Source organism: Bufo bufo, chromosome 1 (genome assembly GCF_905171765.1).
Source record: "Bufo bufo chromosome 1, aBufBuf1.1, whole genome shotgun sequence".
Taxonomy (NCBI): Eukaryota; Metazoa; Chordata; class Amphibia; order Anura; family Bufonidae; genus Bufo; species Bufo bufo.
This window is the reverse complement of record NC_053389.1, coordinates 548556131-548573254: the sequence shown is the minus strand read 5'-3', so window position 1 is coordinate 548573254 and position 17124 is coordinate 548556131. Positions and strand designations below refer to the sequence as shown.

The 17124-nt window shown below is 47.3% G+C and overlaps 1 protein-coding gene across 3 annotated transcripts in view; it reads right to left on the bottom strand.

The window, feature by feature from the left end:
• Positions 1 to 17124, bottom strand: part of LRRK2 (leucine rich repeat kinase 2) — a 142896-nt gene that overhangs the window by 105437 nt on the left and 20335 nt on the right. For 2 of the 3 annotated variants that reach the window (XM_040412433.1, XM_040412440.1), the window contains exons 5-6: positions 6232 to 6320; positions 1170 to 1304 (exon numbers count right to left, since the gene is read on the bottom strand). In XM_040412433.1, coding sequence (XP_040268367.1) covers positions 1170 to 1304; positions 6232 to 6320 — 224 coding nt within the window. The remainder of the gene's footprint in view (positions 1 to 1169; positions 1305 to 6231; positions 6321 to 17124) is intronic. The other variant, XM_040412449.1, reaches the window with a different exon arrangement.

Here is a 17124-nt window from a genome sequence, read left to right as displayed (position 1 = left end):
AAGTCTGACAGGGGGGTCTGACAGGTAAGTCTGACAGGGGGGTCTGACAGGTAAGTCTGACAGGGGGGTCTGACAGGTAAGTCTGACAGGGGGGTCTGACAGGTAAGTCTGACAGGCAAGTCTGACAGGCAAGTCTGACGGGGGTCTGACAGGCAAGTCTGACGGGGGTCTGACAGGCAAGTCTGACGGGGGTCTGACAGGCAAGTCTGACGGGGGTCTGACAGGCAAGTCTGACGGGGGTCTGACAGGCAAGTCTGACGGGGGTCTGACAGGCAAGTCTGACGGGGGTCTGACAGGCAAGTCTGACGGGGGTCTGACAGGCAAGTCTGACGGGGGTCTGACAGGCAAGTCTGACGGGGGTCTGACAGGCAAGTCTGACGGGGGTCTGACAGGCAAGTCTGATGGGGGTCTGACAGGGGGGTCTGACAGGCAAGTCTGACAGGCAAGTCTGACGGGGGTCTGACAGGCAAGTCTGATGTGAAGTCCTGATACAGGGGTCTGATGTGAAGTCCTGATACAGGGGTCTGATGTGAAGTCCTGATACAGGGGTCTGATGTGAAGTCCTGATACAGGGGTCTGATGTGAAGTCCTGATACAGGGGTCTGATGTGAAGTCCTGATACAGGGGTCTGATGTGAAGTCCTGATACAGGGGTCTGATGTGAAGTCCTGATACAGGGGTCTGATGTGAAGTCCTGATACAGGGGTCTGATGTGAAGTCCTGATACAGGGGTCTGATGTGAAGTCCTGATACAGGGGTCTGATGTGAAGTTCTGATACAGGGGTCTGATGTGAAGTCCTGATACAGGGGTCTGATGCGAAGTCCTGATATGGGGGTCTGAGGATCTGATATGAAGTCTGATGAAAAATATTTGTTTCCCTATTTTCCTCCTCTAAAACCTGGGTTGCGTCTTATCATCAGGTGCATCTTATAAAGCAAAGTACTGTAAATTGCAAAGTTTTTTTTACAACACCTATAGAGAGCGATTCTTATCAACAGGAAAATTTAATTTTGAAAAGCAATATAAAACAGGTCCAGAACATTGCATCGATCATAATTAAGCATTTTAGGGCACTCGCGAAGTCCTTATTTTCCTTTATGTGTTTTGCTTAGAAGCTTTTTATACAACCCTAGAAAGAAATGAGATCACTTAAAGTTCTCTAGTTATACCTTTCATTAAAAGCAAATACAATGCTTGGCAGCTATATATCTGAATATCTTCTTTATCTGAAAACAGCTTCATGGCTTCAAAAATCAACAGAAAAACATCCGCTTCATGATCCAAAACCAGAAAATGTATTACATCTGCAGAAGAAGAAAAAAAAAAAAAAAAAACTTTTCATATAAGTGCTGGATGAATTGTATTAAGGCCCCAGTGATCATTTTCATACAGTTACATATTAAAAGGGTTAACCTATCTGGGACATTGATGGCATATCTCTAGAATATACAGATATGCCATCAGTATCAAATAGGAGAAGGTCCCAGAAGTGCAACCCGCTCCCATCTTCATAAAGGGGCCCCCGAAATGAACAGAGAGCAGCCGTGCATGAGCGGCCATCTTCTGGGAGGGGGGGTCAGCTGATGGCACTGGGGTCGGTGCCTGATGGCACTGGGCGGGGGGGCAGCCTGATGATAAAGGAAAACGCTCTTTTAATTTGTTTATTCTTATTAGAGTACTCGATTAGTCGTGGGATTAATCGGTAAAATACTTGATTACAAAAATAATCGATAGCTGCAGCCCTATTTCGGTCTACAGAGCTGTATGAGGGCTTGTTTGTGGGACAAAATTTTTATTTTATTGGTACCATTTTTGTGGTACATATGACATTTTGATCACTGGTATTCAAATTTTGTTTGAGGGGAAAGGTAGCAAAAAATGGCGAATCGTGTGTTTTTTTATTATTTTTCCATTACAGCGATCAGTGGACAGGAAATTTTTATTAATAGTTTAATAGATCAGACATTTTTGGACATAGTGATACCTAATTTGTTTTTTTTTGTTTATATGTTTTTATATGTAAAATTGGGAAAGGGGTGTGATTTAAACTTATAATATTTGTTTACTTTTGCAATGACAACTTTTAACTCCCTTAGGGGGCTAGAACCTGGGATTTTTTGATCCCTTGTACTATTCACGATCTATTAGGCTGGGGCTACACAACGACATGTGTCGCGTGACATTTTGTCGCACCAATGTCGCACAACAATTTCTATTATGATAGTCTATGGTGTCACACTGTGACACGACAGTACCAAAAATCCATTTAAGATGCGACACCATAGACTATCATTATAAAAATTGTCGCGCGACATCAATGTCCCGCTACACATGATGCAATGTAGTTGCGACTTATTGTCGCGCAATACGTTGTCGTGTAGCCCTAGCCTTAGGGTGAATAGTATTTTTACATGCTCCTTGTTAAGCTGCTGCCTTGGTAACCGATCAGAGCCATGTGATTTCACTGTGGGGACTCCGATTGGAAGGCAGAGGGAGCCGCATCTCTCTGCCTTACCTCACAGATGCCGCTATTGGTATTGATTGCGGCATCTGAGGGATTAAGTGACGTTGTTCAGCGGGTTCGTCATTCCCCATCGTTGCGGCTATTTTTCTGCTGTATGGCAGCAGACACACATGCAAACAATAAAACTAGGGATTAGGGATTATTCTAGAAAATGAGATGAGAGGAGTCCTGTCCCTGAGATGAGTCAGGGACAGGACTCATCTCAGGTTAATTTACATATGTATCAAATCGGTTTTTTTTACACAATAAAAGCACACAGAGCTATGGGGACTGGGTATTGTGGATGTGCTAGCGGCGATCTAGCAACCCATGTCCTCAGCTCTATACCCAAAATCCCGGTGACAGGTTCCCTTTAAAGTGGTACTATATGCCACATTGACACCGGTAGATGGGCCCGACACACGTTTGATCAAAAATGTGCACAAAGAGCTTCCATTTGTATAGTAGATTTAGTACCACTTTAATCCAGAATAATCCCTAGTTCTATTGTTTGCATGTGCAATGGTGTGCTGGCATACGTTTTTGTTTTCTGTCTGCATGCTAGCTTTATGGATGTGCACCTGTGACTTTGGATGTGCTAGTCTAAAATATCTTGCAGTTTCTGCTATATGATACACCCGACACCCGCAGCGTATGGCTGGGCTCACTGTAGCAGCCCGCTCCATACATTCAGTCAGCCACGGTGACGTGTGAGTATATCTGATTTAAAGTGATTTGCGACAAATTAATTCATAACGAATCAAATTTCTTGCCAAACTTCGGCAAAACGCCAAAATCTAATTTTTCAAAACTTCGCTCGTCTCTAATTGCCATATCCCAAGACCCATAACTTTTTATTTCTCCTGAGCTATGTGAGGGCTTGAGTGTTGCAGGAAGACTTGTAATTTTTAGTGGTATCATTTTGGGGTACATGCAATTTTTTGATTACTATTTCTACCCTTTTTTGTGGCAGATAAGCAAAAAAAACTATTCTCTCTGGGTTTTTTTTAAGATGTTCACCGCGCTGAATAAATTAAGTGATTATTGTATAGTTCAGATCATTACAGATGCAAAGTTATTATTAGGGGTGCACCGAAATGAAAATTCTGGTCCGAAACCGAAACCGAAAATTCAGGATGCCCTTGACCGAAAACCGAAACCGAAACCGAAACTGCCTTTTTGCCCAAATACTTTTAAAATACTTTTTTTTTAATGATTTTATTAATAATTCTTTTTCATGAATGAAATTCATCTGTGGGTGGCGCTGTTATGGAGAGGGGGATCTGTGGGTGGCGCTGTTATGGAGAGGGGGATCTGTGGGTGGCTCTGTTATGGAGAGGGGGATCTGTGGGTGGCGCTGTTATGGAGAGGGGGATCTGTGGGTGGCGCCGTTATGGAGAGGGGGATCTGTGGGTGGCGCCGTTATGGAGAGGGGGATCTGTGGGTGGCGCCGTTATGGAGAGGGGGATCTGTGGGTGGCGCCGTTATGGAGAGGGGGATCTGTGGGTGGCGCCGTTATGGAGAGGGGGATCTGTGGGTGGCGCCGTTATGGAGAGGGGGATCTGTGGGTGGCGCTGTTATGGAGAGGGGGATCTGTGGGTGGCGCTGTTATGGAGAGGGGGATCTGTGGGTGGCGCTGTTATGGAGAGGGGGATCTGTGGGTGGCGCTGTTATGGAGAGGGGGATCTGTGGGTGGCGCTGTTATGGAGAGGGGGATCTGTGGGTGGCGCTGTTATGGAGAGGGGGATCTGTGGGTGGCGCTGTTATGGAGAGGGGGATCTGTGCACTGTTATGGGCATAACAGTGCACAGATCCCTTTCCCCATAACAGTGCACAGATCCCTTTCCCCATAACAGTGCACAGATCCCCCCTCCCCATAGCAGTGCACAGATCCCCCCTCCCCATAGCAGTGCACAGATCCCCCCCTCCCCATAGCAGTGCACAGATCCCCCCTCCCCATAGCAGTTCCATAGACCGATCCCCCCTACCCATAACAGCCCCGGCCCTGCTGCTCACAGCATCTTTATTTTACCTTACAATCGTGAGGCTCCAGTAACTAACAACTCTGCAGGCAGAGCGGAGGGCGGCGTAACGTCACTTACTCACGTGACGCACCTGCTCCGCCCACTTTATGAATGAAGGAGGCGGAGCAGGCGCGTCACGTGAGTAAGTGACGTTACGCCGGCCTCCGCTCTGCCTGCAGAGTTGTTAGTTACTGGAGCCTCACGATTGTAAGGTAAAATAAAGATGCAGTGACAAAGTAAACCGCCCGCCCGCAGATGGTGGGTGACAAATCCCACACCCCATATTTTCGGCCGATATGTAACAATATCGGCCGAAGTGGATTAGGTGCATTTTCGGCCGATATTTTCGGCTGCCGAAATTTCGGTGCACCCCTAGTTATTATTGACTTCCCCACTGAACCCTAACCATCCAAGTATGTGGAGCGGTTATTATATTTTAATTTTTTTCCACTGAAAAACACTTTTAATGGAAAAAGGTGTGCATGTCTGTTTTTTAACTTGAAGATTTCTTATTTTTTTCAATAAAATTCTGATTGCTTACACAATACACTGTGCTACTTATGTAGTGTAGTGTATTATGCTGTCATTAGGAAACTGACAGGCACTCTATTAGGTGGTTCCACTCCTTTAGGCACACACAGATGGCAGACCTAATATCATCTGAGGCAGTGCCTATAGGTGACAAAGGGAGCCCAGTCCCTCGATGCCGTTGTCAAGACTGACTGCAACATCTTAGGGTACTTTCACACTTGCATCAAAGTTTTCCGGTATTGAGTTCTGTCCTAGGGGCTCAATACCGGAAAAAAACAGATCAGTTTTATCCTAATGCATTCTGAATGGAGAGCAATCCGTTCAGGATGCATCAGGATATCTTCAGTTCAGTCCTTTTACGGTATTTGGACGGAGAAAAAAAAAACGCAGCATGCTGCATTTTTCTCTCCGGCCAAAAATCCTGAACACTTGCCAGCATTTTTTTCCATTGGAATGTATTAAAACTGCCGCATTGCCGGATCCGGTCTTCCGGTCTGCGCATGCGCAGAACTTTAAAAATGTTAAAAATAAATAAATCCCGGATCCGTTTTTCCGGATCCGTCTACAAATAGTTTCCGTGTGCATACAGATTGCTGGATCCGGCAGGCAGTTCCGGCGACGGAACTGCCTGCCGGAATCCAGCAACGCAAGTGTGAAAGTACCCTAAGGGGGTAAACAGCTGGGATCAGTGGTTCTGACATCTGGGCTGTTAGAGGAGTCTCCCCTTCATACACTAGTCAACCATAAAAAAGCAGCAGCCCTTTAGTGACCGTCATAAAAAAAAGTATTGGTGGTTAGTAAGGGGTTAATTGAACACCTTAGTAAATTTAGTTCATCAAATTCTTTCCAGTAATAATACTCATACATTTTTTTTAAGTAGATTCTCCTCATACGTAAATGATAATAACAGCATAAGACTTAAGGAAAATACAAACTATAAAGCAGCATAAACACACATCAGAAGAAAACACTGTCCCTTCTGTGGGATAATTGGACAACAGGACAAATGAAATTGCCAGTTCCATTTCTAAATTATTGGGCCTGAAAATACTGCCATCATGCTGTTCAATCACCCGGTAAGAGGGGCAAATAAACAAGCTCTTCCTTACAAAGGCAGGTTGTTCAGAAATGTCAAGTATTATCCTTTATAACAAACACGTATATCACATGTACCTGACTCAAGGATGCTGGTTAAAGCTTTCAATCCAACCGTCAAGACATTACGATTTGTCAGATACATAGACAGGATTTTCAGAATTTGTCTGAAAAGTCAATGAAAAAAAATATTTTAAAAGGTCCACAAGAAAATTTTGCATGAGAGGCAAATGTAATTTATGCAGTGATGGAAATAGTGAAATATCAATATTCGCTGCAGCTTATAACTGAAGAAGACCTAGAAGACAGAAGAGTAGAAAGTACTGAGCCTGCTTCACCAAAACGTACTATTCAGTGTAAAACAGGCGCATTAGGCTACATGCACACGACCATATGTATTTTGTGGTCCGCAAAAAATACGGATGGCATCCGTGTTACATCCGTTTTTTTTTTTTTGCAGATCCATTGTAACAATGCCTTTGCTTGTCCGCGGGGCTACGGAACGGACGTACGGATGCGGGCAGCACACGGTGTGTTGTCCGCATTTTTTGCGAACCCATTGAAATGAATGGGTCCTCATCCTACGCGCAAAACAAAACGGAACGGACATGGAAACAAAATATGTTCGTGTGCATGAGGCCTTACACAGAATATTGTGCATTCAAAACGCTACCAAACAGCTTCCCACTGATTTCAATGGGAAATGCACACCCTAGTACACATGCATATGGATTTTTATGTAGTCGTTTGAAAAAAGGAACGGCATTACACTTCTTTGAACCATTTTGTGAGGATGCTCTCCCTACCGAAGTCAATGGGAGAGGTGTAAAGTACATTGATGAATTGGAGGTCTGTCTTTAGCACTCACACCACCAAAACCTACCTGTTCAGGAGCTAATTACACCACTGATCTGCCACAGATTTTCTACTACACATTTTGCTGTCTGAACATAGCCTAAGGCCAATTTTACATGTGCGTTCAATGCCGGAAATAAACTGTGTGAGAGCAGTATTTCCTGGACTGAATGCTGCTCCTGTGACATGAACACACAGCATTACAATAACTGATAATGCTGTGTGTTCCAGCTCTACCACAGCTGTACTAAATTGTACTGATGGCATTGTGCGAGTACAGTACGGCCGAGGTCGGGCAGGAACAAACAGCATTATAAGGGTTCATGGCCGTAGCGAGTACAGTACGGCCGAGGTCAGGCAAGAACAAACAGCATTATAGGTCATTATAAGGGCTCATGCACATGGCCGTAGCGAGTACAGTACGGCCGAGGTCAGGCAGGAACAAACAGCATTATAGGTCATTATAAGGGCTCATGCACATGGCCGTAGTGAGTACAGTACGGCCGAGGTCGGTCAGGAACAAACAGCATTATAGGTCATTATAAGGGCTCATGCACATGGCCGTAGCGAGTACAGTACGGCCGAGGTCAGGCAAGAACAAACAGCATTATAGGTCATTATAAGGGCACATGGCCGTAGCGAGTACAGTACGGCCGAGGTCAGGCAGGAACAAACAGCATTATAGGTCATTATAAGGGCACATGGCCGTAGTGATTACAGTACGGCCGAGGTCGGGCAGGAACAAACAGCATTATAGGTCATTATAAGGGCTCATGGCCGTAGTGAGTACAGTACGGCCGAGGTCGGGCAGGAACAAACAGCATTATAGGTCATTATAAGGGCTCATGCACATGGCCGTAGTGATTACAGTACGGCCGAGGTCGGGCAGGAACAAACAGCATTATAGGTCATTATAAGGGCTCATGGCCGTAGTGAGTACAGTACGGCCGAGGTCAGGCAGGAACAAACAGCATTATAGGTCATTATAAGGGCACATGGCCGTAGTGAGTACAGTACGGCCGAGGTCGGGCAGGAACAAACAGCATTATAGGTCATTATAAGGGCTCATGCACATGGCCGTAGTGATTACAGTACGGCCGAGGTCGGGCAGGAACAAACAGCATTATAGGTCATTATAAGGGCTCATGGCCGTAGTGAGTACAGTACGGCCGAGGTCAGGCAGGAACAAACAGCATTATAGGTCATTATAAGGGCTCATGCACATGGCCGTAGTGAGTACAGTACGGCCAAGGTCAGGCAGGAACAAACAGCATTATAGGTCATTATAAGGGCACATGGCCGTAGTGAGTACAGTATGGCCAAGGTCAGGCAGGAACAAACAGCATTATAGGTCATTATAAGGGCACATGGCTGTAGCGAGTACAGTACGGCCGAGGTCGGGCAGGAACAAACAGCATTATAGGTCATTATAAGGGCTCATGGCCGTAGTGATTACAGTACGGCCGAGGTCAGGCAGGAACAAACAGCATTATAGGTCATTATAAGGGCTCATACACATGGCCGTAGTGAGTACAGTACGGCCGAGGTCGGGCAGGAACAAACAGCATTATAGGTCATTATAAGGGCTCATGCACATGGCCGTAGTGAGTACAGTACGGCCGAGGTCGGGCAGGAACAAACAGCATTATAGGTCATTATAAGGGCTCATGCACATGGCCGTAGTGATTACAGTACGGCCGAGGTCGGGCAGGAACAAACAGCATTATAGGTCATTATAAGGGCTCATGGCCGTAGTGAGTACAGTACGGCCGAGGTCAGGCAGGAACAAACAGCATTATAGGTCATTATAAGGGCTCATGCACATGGCCGTAGTGAGTACAGTACGGCCAAGGTCAGGCAGGAACGAACAGCATTATAGGTCATTATAAGGGCACATGGCCGTAGTGAGTACAGTATGGCCAAGGTCAGGCAGGAACAAACAGCATTATAGGTCATTATAAGGGCTCATGCACATGGCTGTAGTGAGTACAGTACGGCCGAGGTCGGTCAAGAACAAACAGCATTATAGGTCATTATAAGGGCTCATGCACATGGCCGTAGTGAGTACAGTACGGCCGAGGTCGGGCAAGAACAAACCGCATTATAGGTCATTATAAGGGCTCATGCACATGGCCGTAGTGAGTACAGTACGGCCGAGGTCAGGCAGGAACAAACAGCATTATAGGTCATTATAAGGGCTTATGCACATGGCTGTAGCGAGTACAGTACGGCCGAGGTCAGGCAGGAACAAACAGCATTATAGGTCATTATAAGGGCTCATGCACATGGCTGTAGTGAGTACAGTACGGCCGAGGTCAGGCAGGAACAAACAGCATTATAGGTCATTATAAGGGCTCATGCACATGGCTGTAGCGAGTACAGTACGGCCGAGGTCGGGCAGGAACAAACAGCATTATAAGGGCTCATGGCCTTAGCGAGTACAGTACGGCTGAGGTCAGGCAAGAACAAACAGCATTATAGGTCATTATAAGGGCTCATGCACATGGCCGTAGCGAGTACAGTACGGCCGAGGTCGGTCAGGAACAAACAGCATTATAGGTCATTATAAGGGCTCATGCACATGGCTGTAGCGAGTACAGTACGGCCGAGGTCAGGCAGGAACAAACAGCATTATAGGTCATTATAAGGGCACATGGCCGTAGTGATTACAGTACGGCCGAGGTCGGGCAGGAACAAACAGCATTATAGGTCATTATAAGGGCTCATGCACATGGCCGTAGTGAGTACAGTACGGCCGAGGTCAGGCAGGAACAAACAGCATTATAGGTCATTATAAGGGCTCATGCACATGGCTGTAGCGATTACAGTACGGCCGAGGTCAGGCAGGAACAAACAGCATTATAGGTCATTATAAGGGCACATGGCCGTAGTGATTACAGTACGGCCGAGGTCGGGCAGGAACAAACAGCATTATAGGTCATTATAAGGGCTCATGCACATGGCCGTAGTGAGTACAGTACGGCCGAGGTCAGGCAGGAACAAACAGCATTATAGGTCATTATAAGGGCTCATGGCCGTAGCGAGTACAGTACGGCCGAGGTCGGGCAAGAACAAACAGCATTATAGGTCATTATAAGGGCTCATGCACATGGCTGTAGCGAGTACAGTACGGCCGAGGTCGGGCAGGAACAAACAGCATTATAGGTCATTATAAGGGCACATGGCCGTAGTGATTACAGTACGGCCGAGGTCGGGCAGGAACAAACAGCATTATAGGTCATTATAAGGGCACATGGCCGTAGCGAGTACAGTACGGCCGAGGTCGGGCAAGAACAAACAGCATTATAGGTCATTATAAGGGCTCATGCACATGGCTGTAGCGAGTACAGTACGGCCGAGGTCGGGCAGGAACAAACAGCATTATAGGTCATTATAAGGGCACATGGCCGTAGCGAGTACAGTACGGCCGAGGTCGGGCAAGAACAAACAGCATTATAGGTCATTATAAGGGCTCATGCACATGGCTGTAGCGAGTACAGTACGGCCGAGGTCAGGCAGGAACAAACAGCATTATAGGTCATTATAAGGGCACATGGCTGTAGCGAGTACAGTACGGCCGAGGTCAGGCAGGAACAAACAGCATTATAGGTCATTATAAGGGCACATGGCTGTAGCGAGTACAGTACGGCCGAGGTCGGGCAGGAACAAACAGCATTATAGGTCATTATAAGGGCTCATGGCCGTAGTGAGTACAGTACGGCCAAGGTCAGGCAGGAACAAACAGCATTATAGGTCATTATAAGGGCTCATGGCCGTAGTGATTACAGTACGGCCGAGGTCAGGCAGGAACAAACAGCATTATAGGTCATTATAAGGGCTCATGCACATGGCCGTAGTGAGTACAGTACGGCCGAGGTCGGGCAGGAACAAACAGCATTATAGGTCATTATAAGGGCTCATGCACATGGCCGTAGTGAGTACAGTACGGCCGAGGTCGGGCAGGAACAAACAGCATTATAGGTCATTATAAGGGCTCATGCACATGGCCGTAGTGATTACAGTACGGCCGAGGTCGGGCAGGAACAAACAGCATTATAGGTCATTATAAGGGCTCATGGCCGTAGTGAGTACAGTACGGCCGAGGTCAGGCAGGAACAAACAGCATTATAGGTCATTATAAGGGCTCATGCACATGGCCGTAGTGAGTACAGTACGGCCAAGGTCAGGCAGGAACGAACAGCATTATAGGTCATTATAAGGGCACATGGCTGTAGCGAGTACAGTACGGCCGAGGTCAGGCAGGAACAAACAGCATTATAGGTCATTATAAGGGCTCATGCACATGGCCGTAGTGAGTACAGTACGGCCGAGGTCGGGCAAGAACAAACCGCATTATAGGTCATTATAAGGGCTCATGCACATGGCCGTAGTGATTACAGTACGGCCGAGGTCGGGCAGGAACAAACAGCATTATAGGTCATTATAAGGGCTCATGCACATGGCCGTAGCGAGTACAGTACGGCCGAGGTCAGGCAGGAACAAACAGCATTATAGGTCATTATAAGGGCTCATGCACATGGCTGTAGTGAGTACAGTACGGCCGAGGTCAGGCAGGAACAAACAGCATTATAGGTCATTATAAGGGCTCATGCACATGGCTGTAGTGAGTACAGTACGGCCGAGGTCAGGCAGGAACAAACAGCATTATAGGTCATTATAAGGGCTCATGCACATGGCTGTAGCGAGTACAGTACGGCCGAGGTCGGGCAGGAACAAACAGCATTATAAGGGCTCATGGCCTTAGCGAGTACAGTACGGCTGAGGTCAGGCAAGAACAAACAGCATTATAGGTCATTATAAGGGCTCATGCACATGGCCGTAGCGAGTACAGTACGGCCGAGGTCGGTCAGGAACAAACAGCATTATAGGTCATTATAAGGGCTCATGCACATGGCTGTAGCGAGTACAGTACGGCCGAGGTCAGGCAGGAACAAACAGCATTATAGGTCATTATAAGGGCTCATGCACATGGCTGTAGCGAGTACAGTACGGCCGAGGTCGGGCAGGAACAAACAGCATTATAAGGGCTCATGGCCGTAGCGAGTACAGTACGGCTGAGGTCGGGCAGGAACAAACAGCATTATAGGTCATTATAAGGGCTCATGCACATGGCCGTAGTGAGTACAGTACGGCTGAGGTCAGGCAAGAACAAACAGCATTATAGGTCATTATAAGGGCTCATGCACATGGCCGTAGCGAGTACAGTACGGCCGAGGTCGGTCAGGAACAAACAGCATTATAGGTCATTATAAGGGCTCATGCACATGGCTGTAGCGAGTACAGTACGGCCGAGGTCGGGCAGGAACAAACAGCATTATAGGTCATTATAAGGGCTCATACACATGGCCGTAGTGATTACAGTACGGCCGAGGTCGGGCAGGAACAAAACAGCATTATAGGTCATTATAAGGGCTCATGCACATGGCCGTAGCGAGTACAGTACGGCCGAGGTCAGGCAGGAACAAACAGCATTATAGGTCATTATAAGGGCTCATGCACATGGCTGTAGTGAGTACAGTACGGCCGAGGTCAGGCAGGAACAAACAGCATTATAGGTCATTATAAGGGCACATGGCCGTAGTGATTACAGTACGGCCGAGGTCGGGCAGGAACAAACAGCATTATAGGTCATTATAAGGGCTCATGCACATGGCCGTAGTGAGTACAGTACGGCCGAGGTCAGGCAGGAACAAACAGCATTATAGGTCATTATAAGGGCTCATGCACATGGCTGTAGCAATTACAGTACGGCCGAGGTCAGGCAGGAACAAACAGCATTATAGGTCATTATAAGGGCTCATGCACATGGCCGTAGTGAGTACAGTACGGCCGAGGTCAGGCAGGAACAAACAGCATTATAGGTCATTATAAGGGCTCATGGCCGTAGCGAGTACAGTACGGCCGAGGTCGGGCAAGAACAAACAGCATTATAGGTCATTATAAGGGCTCATGCACATGGCTGTAGCGAGTACAGTACGGCCGAGGTCGGGCAGGAACAAACAGCATTATAGGTCATTATAAGGGCACATGGCCGTAGTGATTACAGTACGGCCGAGGTCGGGCAGGAACAAACAGCATTATAGGTCATTATAAGGGCACATGGCCGTAGCGAGTACAGTACGGCCGAGGTCGGGCAAGAACAAACAGCATTATAGGTCATTATAAGGGCTCATGCACATGGCTGTAGCGAGTACAGTACGGCCGAGGTCGGGCAGGAACAAACAGCATTATAGGTCATTATAAGGGCACATGGCCGTAGTGATTACAGTACGGCCGAGGTCGGGCAGGAACAAACAGCATTATAGGTCATTATAAGGGCTCATGCACATGGCTGTAGCGAGTACAGTACGGCCGAGGTCGGGCAGGAACAAACAGCATTATAGGTCATTATAAGGGCACATGGCCGTAGCGAGTACAGTACGGCCGAGGTCGGGCAAGAACAAACAGCATTATAGGTCATTATAAGGGCTCATGCACATGGCTGTAGCGAGTACAGTACGGCCGAGGTCAGGCAGGAACAAACAGCATTATAGGTCATTATAAGGGCACATGGCTGTAGCGAGTACAGTACGGCCGAGGTCAGGCAGGAACAAACAGCATTATAGGTCATTATAAGGGCACATGGCTGTAGCGAGTACAGTACGGCCGAGGTCGGGCAGGAACAAACAGCATTATAGGTCATTATAAGGGCTCATGGCCGTAGTGAGTACAGTAGGAACAAACAGCATTATAGGTCATTATAAGGGCTCATACACATGGCCGTAGTGATTACAGTACGGCCGAGGTCGGGCAGGAACAAACAGCATTATAAGTGGTCATGGCTGTAGCGAGTACAGTACGGCCAAGGTCAGGCAGGAACAAACAGTATTATAAGGGCTCATGCACATGGCCGTAGTTTGCAGACAAGGACAGAACATTTCTACTTTTCAAAATGAATAGTGGTATACACTTGGCTGGGATCCATATTTTGGGGGATCTGCAATTTGCAGATCGCAAAACACTTGCGGCCACGTGCATGAGCCTTAAAGGGATTTCGTCACTTCAGCAAATAGTATTCAATACAAGTCACTTACTAATGTATTGTTATTGTCCATATTGCCTCCTTTGCTGGCTGGATTCATTTTTCCATTACATTATACACTGCTTGTTTCTATGGTTACGACCACCCTGCAATCCAGCCGCAATAGACGTGCTTGCATACTATAAAAAAACTCTCATGCACGGCTCATGCACATGGCCGTAGTGAGTACAGTACGGCTGAGGTCAGGCAAGAACAAACAGCATTATAGGTCATTATAAGGGCTCATGCACATGGCCGTAGCGAGTACAGTACGGCCGAGGTCGGTCAGGAACAAACAGCATTATAGGTCATTATAAGGGCTCATGCACATGGCTGTAGCGAGTACAGTACGGCCGAGGTCGGGCAGGAACAAACAGCATTATAGGTCATTATAAGGGCTCATACACATGGCCGTAGTGATTACAGTACGGCCGAGGTCGGGCAGGAACAAAACAGCATTATAGGTCATTATAAGGGCTCATGCACATGGCCGTAGCGAGTACAGTACGGCCGAGGTCAGGCAGGAACAAACAGCATTATAGGTCATTATAAGGGCTCATGCACATGGCTGTAGTGAGTACAGTACGGCCGAGGTCAGGCAGGAACAAACAGCATTATAGGTCATTATAAGGGCACATGGCCGTAGTGATTACAGTACGGCCGAGGTCGGGCAGGAACAAACAGCATTATAGGTCATTATAAGGGCTCATGCACATGGCCGTAGTGAGTACAGTACGGCCGAGGTCAGGCAGGAACAAACAGCATTATAGGTCATTATAAGGGCTCATGCACATGGCTGTAGCAATTACAGTACGGCCGAGGTCAGGCAGGAACAAACAGCATTATAGGTCATTATAAGGGCTCATGCACATGGCCGTAGTGAGTACAGTACGGCCGAGGTCAGGCAGGAACAAACAGCATTATAGGTCATTATAAGGGCTCATGGCCGTAGCGAGTACAGTACGGCCGAGGTCGGGCAAGAACAAACAGCATTATAGGTCATTATAAGGGCTCATGCACATGGCTGTAGCGAGTACAGTACGGCCGAGGTCGGGCAGGAACAAACAGCATTATAGGTCATTATAAGGGCACATGGCCGTAGTGATTACAGTACGGCCGAGGTCGGGCAGGAACAAACAGCATTATAGGTCATTATAAGGGCACATGGCCGTAGCGAGTACAGTACGGCCGAGGTCGGGCAAGAACAAACAGCATTATAGGTCATTATAAGGGCTCATGCACATGGCTGTAGCGAGTACAGTACGGCCGAGGTCGGGCAGGAACAAACAGCATTATAGGTCATTATAAGGGCACATGGCCGTAGTGATTACAGTACGGCCGAGGTCGGGCAGGAACAAACAGCATTATAGGTCATTATAAGGGCTCATGCACATGGCTGTAGCGAGTACAGTACGGCCGAGGTCGGGCAGGAACAAACAGCATTATAGGTCATTATAAGGGCACATGGCCGTAGCGAGTACAGTACGGCCGAGGTCGGGCAAGAACAAACAGCATTATAGGTCATTATAAGGGCTCATGCACATGGCTGTAGCGAGTACAGTACGGCCGAGGTCAGGCAGGAACAAACAGCATTATAGGTCATTATAAGGGCACATGGCTGTAGCGAGTACAGTACGGCCGAGGTCAGGCAGGAACAAACAGCATTATAGGTCATTATAAGGGCACATGGCTGTAGCGAGTACAGTACGGCCGAGGTCGGGCAGGAACAAACAGCATTATAGGTCATTATAAGGGCTCATGGCCGTAGTGAGTACAGTACGGCCAAGGTCAGGCAGGAACAAACAGCATTATAGGTCATTATAAGGGCTCATGGCCGTAGTGATTACAGTACGGCCGAGGTCAGGCAGGAACAAACAGCATTATAGGTCATTATAAGGGCTCATACACATGGCCGTAGTGATTACAGTACGGCCGAGGTCGGGCAGGAACAAACAGCATTATAGGTCATTATAAGTGGTCATGGCTGTAGCGAGTACAGTACGGCCAAGGTCAGGCAGGAACAAACAGTATTATAAGGGCTCATGCACATGGCCGTAGTTTGCAGACAAGGACAGAACATTTCTACTTTTCAAAATGAATAGTGGTATACACTTGGCTGGGATCCATATTTTGGGGGATCTGCAATTTGCAGATCGCAAAACACTTGCGGCCACGTGCATGAGCCTTAAAGGGATTTCGTCACTTCAGCAAATAGTATTCAATACAAGTCACTTACTAATGTATTGTTATTGTCCATATTGCCTCCTTTGCTGGCTGGATTCATTTTTCCATTACATTATACACTGCTTGTTTCTATGGTTACGACCACCCTGCAATCCAGCCGCAATAGACGTGCTTGCATACTATAAAAAAACCATTAGCTTATGCGCGCTCCCACTGTCTCTGTCACCAGGCCGATATGATTTTCCTATAATGTGCAAGCACGCCGACCACTGATGGATTGCAGGGTGGTCGCAAGCATGGAAATGAGCAGTGTATAATGTGATGGAAAAATTCATCCAGCCAGCAAAGGAGGCAATATATATAATACATAATAAATGCCACTAGCCTCTTTAGAGTTTACACGCACACCATCCCCCGTGTAGTCTAATTGCAGCTGTCTGTCCATAGGACCCCCACCAATCAGATATTGATGATCTGATGACCTGTTCTAAGGATACAACACAACCTCTTTAATGACTCTCACTCACTGCATAACACCCAGTACTGGGCATAAGCATCTGATGGGTGGCGGTTCGACACCCGGGATCACAGCCGATCAGCTGTTTGAGAAGGTACCAGCACTCCTCCAGAGGATAGGTCATCAGTTTGTAAATCTCTGAAAACCTGTTTAAAGATTCACTTGGATGGGACAAGCACTTGTAGTTGCACTGCACCACCACTACAAGTCAGACGGCGTGCAGTGAAATAGTGAAGAGGACGTAACACTTGCACGAGCGCTGCGTTCTCTTCAAACAGCTGATCCGCGGGGGTACCGGCAGCTGGACCCCACTGATGTGATACTGGTGACCTAT